The 15,741-nt window shown below is 37.7% G+C and overlaps 1 protein-coding gene across 1 annotated transcript; it reads left to right on the top strand.

Annotated features, from left to right (window-relative positions):
- The first annotated feature begins 1,406 nt into the window (after positions 1–1,406).
- Positions 1,407–14,575, top strand: CIDEA (cell death inducing DFFA like effector a). The gene is made up of 6 exons (XM_070747508.1): positions 1,407–1,469; positions 2,415–2,710; positions 6,515–6,662; positions 7,686–7,832; positions 9,884–10,068; positions 12,217–14,575. Exons 2-6 carry the CDS (start codon positions 2,667–2,669, stop codon positions 12,341–12,343), a joined length of 651 nt encoding a protein of 216 aa, XP_070603609.1. The 5' UTR covers positions 1,407–1,469; positions 2,415–2,666; the 3' UTR covers positions 12,344–14,575.
- The last annotated feature ends 1,166 nt before the right edge of the window (positions 14,576–15,741 follow it).

Genomic DNA, 15,741 nt, shown 5'->3' with positions numbered 1-15,741 from the left:
GTTTTTGCGATGCTGCAATTTCGCTGAGGCTCCCCTCGCGGGGAAACCCTACCTCCGGACCTCCGTTGCCAGCGAAGCGCCTGTTTTTGTGCTGCTGGGATTTCCCTGCAGCATCACAAAAACACGGAAGTCCATAGGTGGGGTTTCCCATGGAGGGGAGCCTCAGGGGAATCCCAGTAGCGCAAAAACGGGCGCTTTGGCTGGCAAAAGGAGTAAGTTTTGGCCTTGCATGCATTAATTGCTTTTCCATTGATTCCTGTTGGAAACTGTTTCATTTTACAAACTTTTCACCTTACAAATCTCGTCCTGGAACCAATTAAGTTCGTAAGACGAGGTATCAGTGTACACCACTCCAAACTCGACTGCAGAAAATACAACTTCAGCAATAGAGTGATCAATGCCTGGAATTCACTACCTGGCTCTAGTTTTGTCCCCAAACTCCAAAAACTTTAACCTTAGATTGTCTATAGTCAACCTCTCCCCATGTCTAAGAAGTCTGTAAGGGGCATGCACAACAGCACCACTGTGCCTACCATCCCTGTCCTACTATCCTATTGTCCTCTTTTATCATTACTTTTTACTTATGTTTTTACAAATTACTACCATGCTATACATGTTTGTCAAATAAATAAATAAAATAAATAAACTAACAACAAAATTTACTATGTTACCTCTAACATCCTAAACCTCATGGAAAGCTATAGTGATATACAAGTGAAAGAAGTTGGAAAGAAAAAATAAGCATAGTAGAAGGATCAAAAGGATGTAAGGATAGTGTAAGTACATAGGTACTTTCTAGACATTCCGCCTTCCCGCATTAATCAAGATTGTCTGAAGGATAAGGATTTATGAATGTAGTAAATATAATTTTCAGCAAAGCATTTGACAGTCTCAGAATTTTGTTGACAAGTGTAGTGACTCAGTTGACCCTGTTCTTTGACAGATCCAAATAACATCTATTAACATCTGTGGGTCAATGTGGAGGAAAAGTAGCATAGGAAGTACAATGTCCTCTAGATGTTTGAGTTTATGATAAACAGAGTTTGCAGTGCAGTGCTACTGTGAAACAGTTCAGGCAATTTTATACAGAAGTCGTATAAGAGCAGAACTGTTCTAAATGCAACTTGAGTCATATACAGTATACTGTGTCCTCTATGTGTATCATAGTTGAAGAAACTAATATGTTGAATGTGCAGCCCAAGGGAGTTATAATTCACTTACAAGACCTGGCATAGCCATGCAGATCTGGAACGCAGTAACTTTAGCCCGAAGATTTGGAGAACTGTTGCCCTATTTTATGTCAATAATAATGCTCTATGTGGATCAGCTGTCCATACAAGATGGTTCTCAGGGTGGTGCAATGGTTAGAGTGCAGCACTACAGGCTACTTCAGCTAACTGCTAGCTGTAGTTCAGCAGTTCAAATCTCACCACCAACTCAAGGTTGGCTCAGCCTTCCATCCTTCTGACGTGAGTAAAATGAGGACCCAGATTGTTGGGGGCAATATGCTGATTCTGTAAAATGCTTAGAGAGGGCTATAAAAGCACTATGAAGCGGTATATAAGTCTAAATGCTATTGCTATTTCCTTGTGGTCTTCAGAGTAGTGAACAAACCAAGTTCTTCAAAACCTGGCTTGAAAGAATTGATTATGTGTAAATGACAAACCTTGGGGAAAGGGAATGTAGTAGTAATATGAATGGTGGCCAAGAGTTCTATTTTCTCAAATCAAGAATCAGATACAATGCCTTCCGTGGTGAATATTAAATATTGAATGAAATATTGAAAAAGGGAGTAAAGCCATATTTCAATATTTCATCATCATTGAGTGCAGAAATATTTCACAAGAAGAATCCTTCATTACTCCGCTCGCAACAAATTACCTTATTCCATCAGACTTGAAATACTGCAATTAGACAATTTACAACTACATCGCCTCAAATCTGATCTAACTGTAGTTTATAAAATCACATACCAAAATGTCCTCCCCGTTAATGACTTCTTCACCTTCAACCCCAGCAATACACGAGCACGTAATAGATTCAAACTAAATCTAAACTCGACTGCATAAAATACACTTCAGCAATGGAGTGATCAAAGTCTGGAATTCACTACCTAACTCTGTGGTTTCCTCCCTAACCCCCCAAAAACTTTAACCTTAGATTGTCTACAGTTGACCTCTCCCTTTTTCTAAGAGATCTGTAAGGGATGTGCATAAGCCACCATTGTGCCTACCGTCCCTGTTCTATTGTCCCCCTTTAATCATTACTTTTTATTTATGTTATATTTATACAAATTACTACCCTATATATGTTTGACAAATGAATGAATGAATAAATGAATGAATAAGCCCTGCTTTTTCTAGTAGCAGTATACAGATGTAAAAAGTTAATGTCTTCCTATTATAAATTTGTAGATCACGGACTGCACAAAAAAAAAAAAGATCCAATCGGCCTTGGGCCAATAAAAGCATCGGGCATCATCAGCCAAACGAAGATAAATAAGCACCCTCTGAAATCACTTCCTTTCTGCGTGCTGGATTTCTCTCCCCTCTTTCGCTTCCGATCAAGGGGCGGATCTGCTGCTTAAAGGACAAGGAGGGCGGGGCGCCCTTGCTCATAAGGAGTAGCCCATAGGTGAGGAGGAGGAGGAACAACAGTAGCCGACGATGGTTGTGGAAGGCGCTCGGGACTACGCGGCGGTGTTGTTGCGGTAAGTACAGCGTGCTTACCACCAAAAGCAGGCAACCATCCCGTTTGCGGACCTGGGAGTGCGCGCGCGGGAATCTTAGTTACCAAGGCAACCTGTCGGGTCTTTTTCTGGGGGTTTTTCCCCCAGCGCATCTGAACTCGCCTTCATGGTCGCCTTCCACAGGGTTAATTTTTCTAGTCAGGGGAGCGCCTTCCCCCCCCCCCTCGCCTTTCTCTGCCGCACGGCGCTATATCTGCCCCTACTCCCACCCTCCGCCTCAGCCATGACTGCAGCTTTGGTCCCCTCAGTCCGGGCTCGGGGTGGAGCGCCGACTGGCGGTCCTTGTTGTAACAAGGAGCTTTCCGGTTCCCGCTCCTCTTAGTAGCTTCACCGCCGCCCCCTCCCCTTCGTTAGCTAGTTAATGGAGAAGCGAATGGAGGGGGGAGGTCGTCGCCCTGAGAAGACGGCGCGTGAAAACGCTCAGCTCCCGGGAGGAAAGAAAAGCTGCCTTGCCCCCCTCCCTGTGTCTGTATGCTTACACTGTGGGGGGAAAGGAGTAGGCTGCTTGTAGCGCTTGGCTGCCTTATAGTAACTTAAGTCAGGGGTCTCCAACCTTGGCAACTTTAAGACTTTGTGGACTTCAATTCCCAGAGTTCCTCAGCTTGCTGGCTGAGGAACTCTGGGAATTGAAGTCCACAAGTCTTAAAAGTTGCCAAGGTTGGAGACCCCTATTGCTAAAATAAAAAGAGCTAGTTGTAATAGCTGTCCTAGCTGACCATACTCATCGTAAAATTGCAGTATCCTCTGCATTCCAGGGGGGGGAAAATGTCCAGCTCTTGGCATAAGCTAGAAATCATGGTATATATAGGAAGTCCTTTTTTTTCTTTATTGAAATAGGAGTCTGAGCCAGATGTTGAGTTTTAAACCATAAAGCCATTTAGTGTACTGTAAACCAAAGCAGCGGACAAAATTAATAGAATTCTTTATTGGTCAAGTGTGATTGGACATACAAGGAAGTTGTCTTTGGTGCATACGCTCTTAGTGTACATAAAATAAAAAATAATTTGTCAAGAATCATGAGGTACAACACTTAATGATTGTCACAAGGGTAAGGAGTACATGTCAATGTGTTGTAGAATCCAGGCACTTTTGAACAAACTGGGTTAAGTGTTAATCAGCCATTTTGGGTGAAACGACTAAAAGGAAATTGAAATAAGGAAAGAGAAAACGCAAAGCTTGTGGACAAAAGGTGTGGAGTAGAAGTGTAAGAAAAATAAGACTGGTGTGTGGGACAAGCATACATTGGCCACACTAGACTTGCTGGGAACAATGAAAGCACTTCATGTAGTCCTCAATTTACAACCAGTGGTTAGCAACCATTTAAGTTAGGACAGACCTCCCCCAAGGTATTTACCACTTAACATTCAGATTCCCCTTCGTGTGGTCATGTGATGGCATTTTGGGTATTTAGCAAGCAGCCATTTGCAGTGCCCTGTAGTTACCATATTTTTCCCCATGGAAACTACTATATTTCTAGTTTCTGGAGGAAAACGCCCGATAGCAAACTAGGTTTGTTTAATGACCACTGCAAAACAGGTTGATGATGCACTTTATGACTATCAAGGCTCACTTATGGTTATAAGGGCTCTGTATTATACCAAGTAAGCATCATTAGCATTGACATCTAAAAACTTAGAAACCGCTTCATTTGAGGTTGATCCATTCAGTTGAAGACTGGATACCATGTTGTGAGCTTTAATCACAATGTGATTTTATGCCTATTTAACTTTTTTTTTCCATTGAAAACCTTTGTTACAGTTAATCTGATCCATGAATTGCATTGTTTTTTACGTAAGACCTTCAGGGACTTAAAGCCTTTCTGAAGACAAATGAAAACAAATTCAAGATGAACTGAAATAGACAACCTTTGTACTTGGAACTACACTGAAATTTGCGCAAACTACTATTTTGTAAGCTAGTAATGCAATTTGGTGCCACTTTACTCTAATAAACTGACTGAGGTTTAAACATATGGTATTAGGTCAACTGGTGATGAGGTTCTTTTTTTTCTTATTACAGTACAGAAATGTTAAAGGCAAGAGCAGCTAGAACTCAAAAGAAATTTGCGCAAATAGGTTGTTGATATGTTGATTTAACAGGGATGCAGTTTTAGTCATATACAGTAGCCTGCGTCTTAGTAATGTCCCATATTGCTGCAGATTTGCTTTGGACTAACAAAGACAGTGTTATTAAGAGACTTAAGAAATATGGGGCAATATAAGGAAGAATGTTTAAATCTATATTGCATCATTGACAAAGTCATGAGTGATCTATCAAAAGATATATTACTCTGACTTGAATCTTATTGCTATAATTGGCATTAGGTTTGTCTGAAGAAACATCTGTACCTAAAGAAAGTTTGGCTAGGTCCGCATTTGCAATCAAGTGAAGACTAAAACCAACCCTTTCTAACCAAGATCTTTCCAAATATGTTGGGCTAAATTCTAAATTAACCAGATGCAAAAGCTCAGTGGATAACTTAAGGTGTATCTTACTAAAGGAACTATATTAGCTAATGTAACCAGTTAGCCATAATAGTAATAATAATAACAACAACAATAATAAATACAACAACTCCTATGACAGTCCTCTAAAAATTGACAGATTTTTTGAGTGGATGGGAGGTAATTTTTTTTGAAAATTGAAGCAATTCATTTAAAGATATATGAACTTTATTTTGTTACCCCTTTTAAAGTTTTAGGGTTTCCTATAAATTTAAAATAACATTTTTCCTTTAGTGTCCTGGTAAAAACTCCTACAAAAGCAACCAGTTTGGGCAATCTGCAACTGGATTTAATGTCATTACTTCTTTGCCTTTCAAATCTTTTAAAAGTTAGGCTGTGTGCATTTGTTATGTTAATTTCCTGCCCCACATTAGAAAATAAAACTATTGCTGGTGGTACTTAATGTTAGGTTCATTCATTAAACTATTTTACTGGTTGCCAATAAAAAGCTGGTAAATTTTCTAACTTTAGTTCAAGTTATATATATTTTGCAGAGAGATCCTGCTGAAGTCTTATGCCCAAAATAAAAATCCTATAATGTGGAGGTATTAGATATACTGTAGTTGCAATCCACTTGTCCCTTTAACTGGACACTAAAGCTAGGTAGGAAAAATATGGTATGGACTCAGATCTTTACTTTCTCAGCTGCTGTGTCATCATAACTAAGTTGGCAATGCATCCAGATATTACTATTCCAAAGATGTAAAACTAACATGGAAACTCCTCCAAATTAGATTTATTTTTAAGGAATTTGAAAACAAGTGTTAGAATAAAACTGATAAATTTGCCAGCTGGATCAAAAGTTGCCTTCATTTCCTCTATAAAAAAAGGAATAGGAATTCAGGTAGGACTTTCAGACAGATTGTTCTTGGTTTTTCTGGCTCTTAGAAAGGATAGGTCTAAAATAAAAATTAAATTTGAAATATATCCAAAAAGCATATGTTTCTGGTCTTTTAATTCAGCAAGCAGTTTGAGGAATAAGCCATACTTTTAGCAATAGATTTAGCAGTAATTTTGGAAAACAATAGCCTGCTTTTCTTCAAATATTTTTGGAATATAAGGAATTATTTTCTGGAATACAACACCCAGAATTCCAAGTCAGGCTGGCTAGTTCTTGCTGGTTAAGAATTTCAGCAGAAGTAATTACAATATATCATTGGCTCCAGATTGGTAAAGGCTGCTACTTGAAACTTTTAAAATTGAAACTTCCACAGTCAGTAGGAACATTGAGTTAAAAAAATATACTGTGTTTCTGTTTCAGATCTCTGGTATCAGTGGGAACATCGGTGGGATCTGTAACAAGACAAGCACTGCTTCCATGTGCAGCTCGCCCTTTTCGTGTTTGTAATCATGACCGAAGCAGCCGGAGGGGAGTTGTGGCAAGCAGTTTACAGGAGCTTATCAACAAGGTTTGACTCTAAAGAAACATAAGCCTGCCGATCATGCTTAAGTATACAGTGATCCCCCGAGTTTCGCGATCCCGATCATTGCGAAACGCTATATCGCGATTTTTCCACCCGATGACGTCACTCCCTACCTTTCTCATCTTTCTTTCTCTCTATCTTTCTCATCTTTCTTTCTCTCTCTCTTTATCTTGCTTCTTCCTCTCTCACACTCTCTTCCTCCCTCTCTCATCTCTTTCTTTCCTTCTCTCTCTTTCTCTATCTCTCCCCCTCTTGCTCTCGAGCGGCAAGCGAGCAGCCGGGCGGGCAGGCGAACGGGCAAGCGGCAAGCGAGCAGCCGGGCGGGCGGGCGAACGGGCAAGCGGCAAGCGATCTTGCTGCGCTACGGAGCAGATCAGCTGTTGGACGGCCGAAGGAACCTTCCCTGGGTCTTCCCCGGGTCTTCCCCGCCCCCCACACGCAAACTCCACCATCTGCGCATGTGCGGCCATGGAAAAAGGGGCGCGCATGCGCAGATGGTGTTTTTACTTCCGCACCACTACATCCCGAAATATCGATTATCGCGAGGGGTCTTGGAACGGGACCCTCGCGATAATCGGGGGATCACTGTACTTGTTCCAGCTCCATTAAAAGTTTTCTATTGTGATCCAAATGTGTGCAATAGTTTCTGCTTATATTCTCTACATAGCCTACTGTACCTATAGTACATGTTCCTGAATATACTGTCCGGAAGAATTAAGTTTTTTATTTTAACTTCCTGGTAGAACACGGGTTTCAAACTCACAGTCCCCAGGACAAATGCATCATTTGCTGCCCCTGTTTAGTGAAGGGGAGAGGAGTCCTAATACATTACATGATATTGCTGTGACAACGTGAGTTTGATACCCCTGTGACAGATGGTGAAATGCATCTTCTATTTTACAGGAAAGATTCACTTGCAGTAAATCAGAAATGATTCCTACCTGACTTATGATGACTTTCATAAAGGGATATTTCAAATTAAGCTTTCTTGTATTGCTTCATCTGTAGACCTTGGATGCTTTAATGATAACTGCTGGATTGATAACACTGGTTCTAGAGGAAGATGGAACGGTGGTGGACAGTGAAGACTTCTTCCAGTCACTAGGGCATAATACACAACTCATGCTTTTGGAGAAGGGACAGAAATGGAGGCCAGTAAGTGTTTTGCTCTAAGGTCGTGCATTCCAACCACCAGTTAGTATGATTATGTTTCTCTTCTTCTGCATGTCTTCGAAACTATGCTGCAAATTTCACTGCGTTTGGAGAATGAAAAGAATTGATACCTTCTCCTTGTCAGTTTAGCTTTTCTGAGGACAAAGGATAAAAAGGTTTATATAAATAAATAATGGTTTCAAGTATGCAATGCTTCTCTTCTTACTGTAATAATTTATAAAAGTGATCTGTAATAATTTATAAAAGTGATCTACATTCAGTCTTTTTCCAAAAACTTTTATGAAATTCTTTTTGTTTGACATTTTCTCAGCTCTCATTTTTAGCGTTCATTTGATTTATTCCACATAAGTCTAACTATCTCTAAAGGAAAGCATTAATTTTCTTATATTCATTACTATTTTTCTTACCTAGCTGAGTAGCAATAGAAGTAGTAGTATAATTTTATTATTGATACTACTATTATATGATCTAAATAGGATTAGAAATATTATAGCTTTCTTGCGTCACTATTTAGCTATATAAGCTTCTGGGATCTGTTTCTACCTAAATATTGTCTCTAAACCATAATATTGTATTGTATATTTTCCCAGTATTTCTTTTATGGAATTGCCTGAATTTACACTTATAGATTTTTACACATATTTGCGATAGTTTAGAGTTTAGAGACTTTAATATATTAAAACATGCCTTGACAAATACACCTGTTCCAAACATACTGGTAACTAATGCATGAGGTTTCAGTCTTGTTTTTAGTTGGGGAAAAAATTGCTAGTTAGCAATGTAAACTTAAGCTTCGTTTTAATGATGGTGTTGACGCTGGGTCTGCCATTGTCTAATATTATAACATAATTCTCTGGATTATTGAGTTAGGGCAAAATTAATTATGAATCAGTCTTTTGAAGAAAACATTAAATCCACATCCATATTTCCATGTTAAAATAAGGGAAAACACAGACATCCAAAACTTTCAGTATACCATATTTTTCACAGTATAAGACACACCAGAATATAAGACGCACCTTTAATTTTGGGGAGGAAAATAAGAAAAAAGAATTCTGCCTCTCCCTACCAGCATCAGGATTTTGATAATGAGCAGCACAGATCTTTTTATCTGTTCTAACAATAGTAGTCATATATGATTGTATAATCATCTGTGTTTTTGTATTATTAATAAAACATATTAATGGCAGATATTTTTCAGAATCCACTTTTGTTGCATAAGATAAATCTCAGATTTCTGCTGTGGAAGTGGTCAGTTTACTTGTATAAAGTGATTACTTTTCCCAATACAAGCCTCCTCAAATAATACTAGGAAAACTTAGAAGAATAATGAGATTTCTTTACAGCACATATTCTTCAAATCTTTAATCAGACTTTGTTTTATTATGCATTTGTTGACTCTTTTTCTGCAGAAATTGGGATGGAATTTAACTGAAGTGAGTGGGGTGGAGTATGATTTTCATGGGGGCAGAAGACAGACTTGGCACCACTGCTAAAATGCCCCGTCTTCTTACCTATAGCCGTAAGCATTGAAAGATGGGCCTTCTCAAAGCAAGGCCCGATAGAGACGCAGCACATCAGTCCTCCTGGACTTGCCATTTTGTAAACATGCTACCGGGCTTTCCAGCAAGCCCCTGCATCTTTGTTGCCTCGGATGGAACCTGATTCCCGAAGCAACCCAGGGAACTGTATTGAAAGCCTTTTAAATGAAAGGGTTTGTGCTGCCTCTCTATCGGGTCTTGCTGAGAGGGAGCCCAGTTTTCAACACACTTTCCCAGGATGCTTCCAGAATCAGGCTCCATGTGGAAGTGAGGATCCCCGCCACCTGGAACCACCTGAAAATGCAATGCGCGGAGTGGGTGGGTGGTGCTACCTTCGGAGTATAAAATGCACCCAGATTTTCACCCTATTTTTTGAGGGGAAAGGGGGAGTCTTATGCAGTACTCTGAAAAATATAGCAGCTTAATGAGTATTGTAAATGTCTGGGTAAGTAGTCTAACATTTAATGTATATTTTTCTGCATCTTGATATAGGGATTACATTATGGTATTTCAACAATACAGCAACCAAAGAAAATGGGAGTAGCAAATTTCACTCTGGATTTGTACAAACTGAATCCTAAGGATTTCATTGGTTGTTTGAATGTTAAAGCTACTTTCTATGAAATATATTCTGTGTCCTATGACATCAAGTGTATGGGAGCAAAAAGTTTTCTAAGGTAAGTATTAAATTTGTTTGCTGTCTTTCTCATTACAAAACAATGCTAGTATACATTTATACATTTACAAATATACATTTCTAGTGTTGTGTATGGAACAAAGTGATCATATATGATCTAACAAAACTCTTCTAATAGTTTATGCAATCAGAAATATAGTATATTCCATTTTTTACTTTAAGAAGTGCTTATTTAAGGCATTGAGCTTTTACAACCTAACTAGGACAAAGTGTAGCCTTGTGTTTTTATTATCTTAAGCAAGTCAAAGTTCATAAGAGCAGCCCTCCTGGATTAGAAGCCTATCAGGCATAGGTGCCTATGAAAGACCACAAATAAAATATGAGCACATTTCACTGAACTGGAGGGATCAAAGTGGATGCTCACCCCCATAAACCATGAAGGCCATTTTGTGAATTTTGTAGGGTGCATTTAACTTTTTAGAGGAAGTGTAGAATGTAAGGGTAAGAAATGGCTACCTCAAGTAGAATCACTAGCTTATTTATTTCCATACTTTAATTGAGCAATATTGGATATTTATCATTAAATACAAGTTCTGTTACAATAGGAAGAATTTAAAAATTTTGAGGGTAGAATAATCCTGATACGCTTTAGTTTATTGAAAAGTAATTCCATACTTGACTTTATTTATCTAAGTATTGAAAACACAATAATTCATTAAATAGTGTGCTTGCCTAACTCTAATATCAAAAATCAGTTCCAGCCTATTCTTCCTTTAATTCTTTCTATGCAAATAATAGAATTATCTGCTGTGCAGATAAGTTTTGAATATTGGGGTATTAGATCAGGAGTATCAAACTCACATCATGGTGGTGTCATGTGACATACTGGGATTTTTTTTTCTCCCTTTGCTAAATTGGGCATGGTGCACGCATGATGCATCCAGCTCACAAGCCTGGATTTTGACAGCTTTGCACTAGATGGTGGTGGTGCCTGGAGTTTCACATATAAAAACTTAATATGTAACATTGAATATGAACAGAAATACATTTCACTAAATAAAATGGAAGCTGTAGCTTACATGCTAATATTTTTACATCTAAAAATATTATTGTAGATATAGCACTGATGCTTTTCTATGGTGAAAAAAAGAAAGACTTTTAGGGTGCATAGAAAAAGAAAAAAATGTTTTAGAATTATTAAAGATAGGTTCTTGGTCTTATCTATAGCATAATGGTCATATAATGAGCAATCTCATTTTGAAATAATATATTTTAATCGTGTCTATCAGTAATATTGCAGCATTTTAGTTAAAATATTAAATATTCAAATGTAATATAAACTTGGTATTAAAAAAGCAAATGATCTTGTGACTATTTTGTTCATTGTACTAAGCAAACTTAATGATTGTTTATTGTAACCAAAATTGATTATTAAGTTTGTACAATGCATTTATCCAAATGAGGCAAAAACCAGGTTTGAGAGTCAATCCGCTATTAATATATTAATTGCCCTTAATATCTAAATTATGGTACAGTATATATGTATAAAACCACAGTGCTACATTCAGTTAACAGCAAATAAACAGAAAAATTATTACAGAAAAATTGAAAATGCAGCATTAACCAAGCTTTTGTTAAAAGGATATTGGTAGTTTCAAGCAAATCTCTTTAGGATACCAAATAGCCATGAGAAAACAGACTGCCTTACATTTTTGACATAGGCATCTAAAGTCAGTTGCAAATGACCTAACAGGGGCGGTCTTTGTTAGCAAAGAAGGTGCTTCTATTATGAACATTGTAATCTACCAAGCTCTCTGGCAATTGAGGGCTATGGCATTTTGAAATTAACTATAACTGAAAAGGACAGTAAAAATGCTAATTACAATTTGTTTGTTTGTTTGTTTGATTGATTGATTGATTTTTATGCCACCCTTTTCCTTAGACTCAGGGTGGCTTACAACATGTTAGCAATAGCATTTTTTGACAGAACCAGCATATTGCCCCCACAATCCGGGTCCTCATTTTACCCACCTTGGAAGGATGGAAGGCTGAGTCAAACTTGAGCCGGTACAATAGGACTATTTTGTATAAACTGAACCATATTTGTCAAGTAATGCATTGCTGTAATCCATGCTCTGATCATCATTCAGTTCACATTTGACTAAGCCAAATGTTATCTTCTTCACAGGAGGATACTTCGTTTTCTGTCACAGATTGCCCAAGTAACAGGGCAACTGCTTCTTCATACCGGAACATACATACTACAAGCAATGGGTGATTGTGAAGATGGTATGCTTGCAGATGCCAAACACTAAAGCAAACATAAGACACCTTTTAACTGCTTGTCTGTCCAGCTAACACTGTAAATTGAGTTTTGGGAAGGAGAGATTAAGTTACACCTTAATATATTAAATATCTTAAGTTTAGCTGGGTACATAAATATACTTTCATGTTTAAAGTTTTTTTAAGATAATGATGTCATAACTGTAAACATGGTCGGAATCTTTTTAATGTATTAAATTATTTAAGTCGAAGAACTCTTGTGCCATGAACTTCCAGTAGACAGTTCACACAGCAAAACATAACATATACTAATAACTTTCTTTGATTACTATGTGAATAATCGTATTAAAACCCAGAGAATTTCAACATTAATCTCATGTCTATTTAAAATGTCCTTGTTGTTGCTAATCTATAAATAAATATCACATTTCAGAATTAAAAATGTCTTTTTCAGGAATTGGCTCTTAATTTTTAATTTTAGTTGTTCAAACTCTGGTTGTAGTTGTTAAAGAAAGCTGATCTTGCCAACAAAAAAAAGTCACCCAAGTGGAAAGATGCTGAGTCTAACATTTGTAATAATCTTTCCTCCTTATGCAGTCTCCCAAGCTGCTTATCAGCATCAGGACAAGTGTGGCCTCAAAACTGCTAGACTAGCAATGGGCTTATACTATTTCACTTGATCAAAATATCAAATGTTTTCCCTTTCTCCGCCTTACTGAGTTGCATGGTAAAGCACAGAGAGAACATTCCATTTTCCTCTTATTGTTCGTGGTTTAAACAAAAGTACAATTACTATCCTGATTCAAGATCATGGGAAGCTCCAAGCTATCTATGGAAAATAATTATTTCAATTGACAGGAAGTTAGCTGAATGAATATAAAGTATCTAGAGGTTTTCCATGAAGCAAGTTCCTTATTTTAAGGAACTGGAGCAACCCAAATCAAGGCACAGAAAAAAGCTAGGTGCTTAATAGTGAGCACATCAGATCAGTAAGACTGTTCTCAAATTTGCTTATCCAGAGTTACTCCAGATTTCCAAGAATAGAGTTGAATTGCAATAACAGTGACATCCAAAAATTAAAAAAGCACCCTACTGATAATATAACAAAAGGAAGAAGGTGCCTTAGTCCTGGAAAGAAAAGCAAAAGCTTTGTGTCTGCTATGAAAAATGGATTGAGGGTTCATATTGACTAGAATTTGCCCAAGTGGGGTTATATGAGAGCTCATGACTGGGGGGGAAATGTTTGAACACCTTATACTGTGCATTGCTAGCTATGGATATAATAAATTTTATGCAGGGTTCCCCAAGACCTGAAAATTATTTCAAGGGTTCCTGCATAGTAAAAATAAAAATAATAAAACAGAAAGTTGATCTATGTTGAAGATCCATAGTGGCACAGTGGTTAGAATGCAGTTTTGCAGGCTAACTCTGCTGACTGTTAGCAATTCGATTCTCACCGGCTCAAGGCTAACTCAGGCCTCCATCCTTCTGAGGTGGATAAAATGAGGGCCCAGATTGTTGGTGGCTATATGCTGACTGTAAACCGCTTAGATTAGAGAGGACTGTGAAGCAGTACACAAGTCTAAATACCGTGTTTCCCCGAAAATAAGATCCTGTCTTATATTTTTTTGAACCCTAAAATAAGCACTTGGCCTTTTTGCCTTGCACTCAAAAACCCGATTAGGGCTTATTATCAGGGGATGTCTTATTTTGAGGGAAACCGTACTAAATGCTTGCTATTCTGCTTTGCTTTACAACATAGATGACTAACTTCAAATAACATATTAAGCCTAAATCTCACAGGGCTGCCTAAATCAAACAAGGTTTCAGTGGCTTACATTGTATCCTATGTAAGTCCTATTGTTATGGTTGCTTATTTGGGGCTTCAGGCAATATGTGAACCCAGTCTTTTGTGGTTTGTAAATCATTGTTAGCAACTGATGTGTTGAACAGCTTGGTTTAATAATTGTCCAGTTCTCCATCTTGCTGTGACTTAAATCCTTTCCAATATAACTCAAATTAACAAAGGTTTGTGAAACAATTTCACTTCCTCATCTAAAATGACAGTTTGAATGTAAGGGGAATGTTTACTGAGATTTTCAATAGATATTGTTATTATCTGCGTTATTTCTTTGTGAAGTATATTTATTTGAAAAGACAAAGCAAAGGGAAATCTGTAAATGTCTCTCATGTTGTTGACAGCTAATAGAAATAGAATAATGGAAAATAGAAGCATAATGAAACAAATAAATTTATCAGCAGTCTGCCTTTCGTATTTATTTGCTTTCTTCAAACTTCAGAGTTTCCCTATCCAGTAAAAAAATAAAATGTGAAATTGAAACAATTTTAAGTAGAATAGTCAATAGTCAACTATATAGTTTTAGATAACAAATGGGCACTACCTGTAATTATAACCACTCTTGTGTAGTTCATCTGCTCCATGAAACAAAGTAACAATTACACAACTTAAACAGCATTTACTTCATTCCACAACCACCATCCCCAACTGAACTGAGGGTATGTTCTGTAGTTACAACACAAATATTGTAACAGAAATTAAGGCAATAATTCTGCACAGTACAATATTTCTGGCACATCAAAAATAAAATGCGTCCCATGGTTGAGCAACTGGAGATGCAACACTGTAACCCCAAGCCCTCAGACCTTTTTGTAGCCTCTGACGTTCTCTATGACTGGTTGCTGACTGTGAGGGATGCGATTTCTTGATGTTGGACAATATCAACATGAAACTAGTATAAAGCCTGATGCAGAGTAAGTAATGTAGAAAATCCCCACACTTCTCAAAAACATGTCTGTCCAACTTGTATGATGTGCATCATGGTTCAAATCAAATGTTTATTTACCTTCCCAAAACATAAGAGTCATGTCCAACCTCTAGTCAGTTGTTCAATCATTCAGTCACTTTCAATATAGTGCTTCCTCTGAACAGCATTCAGAAGCTAAAACTATTCTAGATTCTTCTGATGGCTTGAATATTTAGGGTTGAACCTTGAGATACCCATGTAACACCTCCATCTAGAGAGGTGTACTGATTCCCAGCTGGCATCTGGATGCCATTCAAGGTATTGGTTGTCTCTTCTACAGCCCTTTATGGTACTTGATACCTAAAGGACTGCCTTCTCCCAGTAATATGATTAACTGTTAATAACTACTTTCAGTTTTCCAAGTGTATGGTTGTATCATGGTGTATGTCTTCTAGTTGTCACCTTGTCTTCTAGTTGCCTCCTTTTCATTACCTTCAATTTTTCTAAGCTGTGGAAAAATTGATTTCCTCTTCTCTGTCTGTTCTTTCTTGCGAGATGATACCTCTTTTTGCTTGCTTAAAATTACCCAAAATAAGATGAATGCACTCCTATTCTTCATGGCTCAACTAATATTAGGCAGACACTTAATGCATTAAAGATAGAGC

The sequence above is a fragment of the Erythrolamprus reginae genome, chromosome 3 (genome assembly GCF_031021105.1).
Source record: "Erythrolamprus reginae isolate rEryReg1 chromosome 3, rEryReg1.hap1, whole genome shotgun sequence".
Classification (NCBI taxonomy): Eukaryota; Metazoa; Chordata; class Lepidosauria; order Squamata; family Dipsadidae; genus Erythrolamprus; species Erythrolamprus reginae.
This window is presented reverse-complemented; position numbering and strand designations above follow the sequence as displayed.